This window comes from Loa loa (assembly GCF_000183805.2).
Source record: "Loa loa unplaced genomic scaffold supercont3.578, whole genome shotgun sequence".
NCBI lineage: Eukaryota > Metazoa > Nematoda > Chromadorea > Rhabditida > Onchocercidae > Loa > Loa loa.
In genome coordinates this window covers 13,048-18,029 of record NW_018108758.1, presented here as the reverse complement: position 1 = coordinate 18,029, position 4,982 = coordinate 13,048, and the positions used below count along the sequence as shown (strand labels likewise).

General features: G+C 22.1%; 1 protein-coding gene across 1 annotated transcript in view; it reads left to right on the top strand.

The window, feature by feature from the left end:
• The first annotated feature begins 1,835 nt into the window (after positions 1-1,835).
• The window catches only part of LOAG_18844 (hypothetical protein), a 5,017-nt gene continuing 1,870 nt past the window's right edge, over positions 1,836-4,982 (top strand). The window contains exons 1-6 of the mRNA XM_020451506.1: positions 1,836-2,022; positions 2,460-2,593; positions 3,116-3,257; positions 3,386-3,486; positions 3,925-4,028; positions 4,471-4,650. Of these exons, the coding sequence (XP_020304702.1) occupies positions 2,014-2,022; positions 2,460-2,593; positions 3,116-3,257; positions 3,386-3,486; positions 3,925-4,028; positions 4,471-4,650 (670 nt within the window). The 5' untranslated portion in view covers positions 1,836-2,013. The remainder of the gene's footprint in view (positions 2,023-2,459; positions 2,594-3,115; positions 3,258-3,385; positions 3,487-3,924; positions 4,029-4,470; positions 4,651-4,982) is intronic.

Below are 4,982 nucleotides of genomic sequence, written 5' to 3'. Positions count from 1 at the left end.
TTTTTCCAAATTTTATGCTAATTTATTTAAATATTAATCATTTTGCAATCTATAAAATTGTGAAATGATTGTGAAAAGAATGGGAAGAAGAAATTATGCATAATTAATTTGGATATTATATAAATTTTTTTGTAAAATTTCTCCCAATATTACAATCATTGATTTCTTTGTTTAAATCTTTAACAAAGATGAAAATTTAAATATGGGACAAACATTTTGTTTCCATTTTATTGAAAAATTACATGTCATAAAAGAGTATGATTTATAATCATCAATATAATGGTCATCAATATAATGGTCAATATAATATGATCATCAATATAATGGTCATCAATATGACCATTATTGTTGAAAATTTTAGTTTATTTACTCATCAATCAATATAATGACCATAATTCGAATTATTTTATGGTTATCAATATAATAATTGTAACTGATAAAAATTTTCAAATTATCAATATTTTGAATTTATTTATTCGTCAATATGAGTATTTATCAATATAATGACCATCAATATAATTTATTCATCAATATAATGACCCGGAGCTGTTCAAGTTTTCAAGTTCAATAGAATAACTGTAACTATTCGAGTCTTCAAGTTATTCATCAATATAATGACCATAACTGGAATTATTTTGTGGTCAGTGGTCACTCATCAATAGAATAATCATAACTGATAAAACTTTAAATTACTTATTTATTAAGATAATGATCATAACTGTTAAAATTTTCATATTATTTATTCATCAATGTAATGACCATAATTATTCATTTCATTTCATATCAACCAATTCTTAATTTGTATCTAATTAATTGCTAATTTACATGACCCACGTTAAGGAGATACAATACCGTCGTACAAAATAATTTATTCTTCCTTTGAATTGTTTTTTTTTTCTGTCTTTTTTTTTTTTGTTGGTCATTCATTTAGTTGACTAACCCAAAGGGTTAAAGGGCTCATTCACGGTCTCTCTTTGATCTTGCCTATCCAATGACCCAATTTTTCCAATATCATTTATGGCTACTCTTATCTTTCTCCCTCTTATATCTTTCATTCAATCCCTTTTTTTTTTAATTAACATTTTTTTTTAAACGATTCATTTCCCTTTTAATTGTATTTTTTGGCATGAAAATGAAAATGAAATTTTTTATTTCAATTTTAATTACCGCAGATTGAAAGAACAATTATTGGAATGAGTTGCAATTTTAAAAAAGTTATTAAATTTTAAATTAAAAATTGCATAAAATCATAGCAATTCTCAATTTACAATATTAATTACATTATTTTTTTTTCATAGAAATTATTAATAGAAATTAGCGTTTTGCATGTTTTTGCTTTACTCTTTACATGCAAAAAAAAAAATGAAATTAATTATTGAATTGTATCGGAATTATTTCAAAAAATTTAATAATTTTAATATGGAACTAAAATATTTTCTTTTGTTATATTTGAAATTATATCAGCTAATTTACAATATTCTGAGGAAATAATTGTTATGTAGTCAGTTAATTATTCCACAGTATTTTGAGAAATGATCAAAAATTAGTAAAAACGAAAGGCAAACGAAGTTTGAAATATGTTTATCATATCTAAATTAATCATATCAATGTTTATTAAATATAAATATGAAAATAAAACAAAATAATAAAAATTAAAAAGTCTTAGAACCAAATTATACTAATTGATCATACTTAATTGTTAATTTAACCAATAGGTCATTTATAATTCACTTAACCTATAGGTCATTTTATAATTAACTTAACCTATAGGTCATTCATAATTAACTTAACCATATATTTGATGAGATTCTTTACTCTTTTTTTTTTTTTTTCAGAAGTCCAGCTCGATTACGTCGTTTTTTTGGTGTAAGTAAGAAGAGTAAGAAAAAACGTTTAGTTGAGGTGGACGATGTCAATGTTGTCATCTTTGATTTGGATCTTAATGATAATGATGAACGACCACATACTGCTATCAGTGAAACAGGATGGTATATCATCGTACCTATCAATATTATGGCTAAAGTTAGCAATAAATTTTATAAATTTTAAATAATAAAATTTTTAGGACAGAAAGAGGAATAGAAGAAAACAAATCATTAATGAATTATTTAATGAATATAATAAATTGGATGAAAAAAAAGAAACAAAAATTTTGTTTGTAATTTTAATTTTGTTTAAGCAAAATAAATATCCTTTAAAAAAAGAAAAAAAATTAATGCTAATGAAATTATAAAAATAAATTATAAAGATTTGCTTTAAAATTAGAATTTTTTAGCTTAAATGTTTGTTTTTGTTTTGTTTTGTTTTTTTTTGATGATTGTTAAGAAATTAATGAATTATTAAAGAAATTAATGATTAATGAAATTAATAGGAAATTAATAACTTTTATTATAATTCGTTTTTTTTCCACAAATTTAAATTTTCATTTCGAACTTTTTTTCTTAATTACTTTATTTTAGAGCCGTTTACTACGTGCTTTACATTATTACTCAACACCATCATTAATTGTGGTGGATGCATCAAGTAGGCAAATTATCACTGATGATGGTCGACGTTTGTTGCAAGATGATCCGGATGGTTTAAATTTTCCATGGTAAAATTAATTTTCTTAAATTTTTCTTTCTTGTTTTTTCTTTTAGCTAAAATTTTTGTAAAAATTTTTTTTTAGTAAAAATTAAATTACTAGAATTTAAATGATACAAATGATTAATTGAATTTGTATGAAATTCTAGCTCTATTTATATGAAGTAAGGTATAATTAAAATTAGATATGATTATTTTACAGTTTAATTAATTCGAATTAATTGTGCAAATAATTAGGTAATAGATTTGTAACATATCAAATTAAAAATGAATGATATTATCAAATTAATCATTTGCATATTAATTTATGCCGAAAATTATTACTATCATTTCATCTTTATTGAATGAAAAAAAGTACTACCAATCGTTAATTAATAATCTAAATATTTTATCATACATTTTAATAAATTTAAAAATTTCTAAAAATGAAATTACTAAAAATTTTTTAGAAATAAAATAAATTTGTAAATTTTTAGAAATAAAAAATTGAAATATTTTTCATAAATCAGTAATTCTTTCCTTTTTTTTAAAGGTTTAATATGACAGCAGAAGAGCTTTTTCAAGGCGCTGTATTAAGGAATTGTAAGGATGCTGATGGTACTAAAAAAATTGTAACTGAAAATTTTCAAAATTTAAAATCAACTGTTAAAGGATTATATTTTGGTGCTAATTGGGTAAGTTCTTTTTTTTTTATTTCTTTTTCTTTTCTCTCTCTTGTTTATATCAAATTTCCACTTTAATTTATTACTCATTTAATAAACAAGTAAATTAAAAAATTTAATTTCAAGTAATTCATTTTTAGTGTCCACCATGTCGATCATTTTCACAACAATTAATCTCTTGTTATATATCACTCAAAAATGCCGGTATTCCATTCGAGATATTTTTTTGCTCATCAGATCGGTAAATTATTTTATAACATTTCCTCTTATAAATTGTGTAAAAAAAAAAAAAAAGTGAAATTATTTGAATAAATTTATTTATTTTTGTAATTTTTTCAATTTAAAAAAAAAAATGTTAACAATATAAATTTTATGATATATTTTTAATTAAATAAATTAAATGTATAAATTAAATATATAATTTATATGAATAATGAAGCATTAATGTATTAAAAAAAAAAAGAAATTCTGCTATACGATAATTATTAATTTCCTATATTTATATGCATTTCAAGTAATTGATATAATTAATTATGGATAACAAAGAGAGAAGGGCAAAAATTTTCATGTAAAATGTATAGAATGAAATTTATGATAGTAAGAATTAAACATAAATAAATATAAAGACAAAATAAGTATTTAATTAATGAGTTGTTTATTATTAATTAATTAATTTCAGATCACAAGAATCATTTGAGCATCATTTTTCAACAATGCCTTGGTTAGCATTTCCGTATGATCCACAAAAAACAACTCAATTAACACGTTTGTATAGCGTAAATGGTAAGTTTACTTTTATTTATTTACATGGTCTATTCCATTCATACGTGACGAAAGACATGTTTGACGTATTTGACGTAGATTGATCTATGCATAAATATTCGATAATATTTTAAAAAATGAAGTAAAGATTTTTAAAGTTTTGAAATAAAATTATGTTAATATTAATGGTAAAGGTAAGAAATATTAATAAAATATAGTAATCATTCAAATTTTAGGAAATTTTCCAATGTGTCAAATGAAATTTCATTTAATTTTTCATCAAAAATTTCATCTAATTTTCAAAAAGAAAAAAAAGTATGATTTAAAATTTTCCAAGAAAGTATTATTATTTGAATTTAAATTTGATAATGGTATTAAATAAAATAGCATATAAATTTTAATAAGTAATAGAATAGCATGTAAATAATTAATTATCGAATAATTAATTATCATAAATATTTAGGCATTCCGGCATTTTTATTATTGAACGAAGAGAATCATTTAATAACAAGGCATGGCCGTAATGTATTACTTAGTGATCCAACTGGTAGTTTATTCCCGTGGGGATCATTACCATTGTATGAATTAAATGAAAATACATTATGTCGATTAAGAGATGAACCTTCATTAGTATTATTTACAGGTAATTTAATTATTTCATTTCTTTTTTTGTCATTATTTTTTTTTCTGTTAATTCAAAATTAATCATTTATTTTATTAATTTGCAAAAAATGAAAATAAATCATTAGTGTAATTTGCAGGAAAAAAACGGTCTTACCTCTGATAGTGTGATATTGACAGTTTACCTCTGATAGTGTGATATTGACAGTTTACCTCTGATAGTGTGATATTGACAGTTTACCTCTGATAGTGTGATATTGACAGTTTACCTCTGATAGTGTGATATTGACAGTTTACCTCTGATAGTGTGATATTGACAGTTTACCTCTGATAGTGTGATATTGACAGTTTACC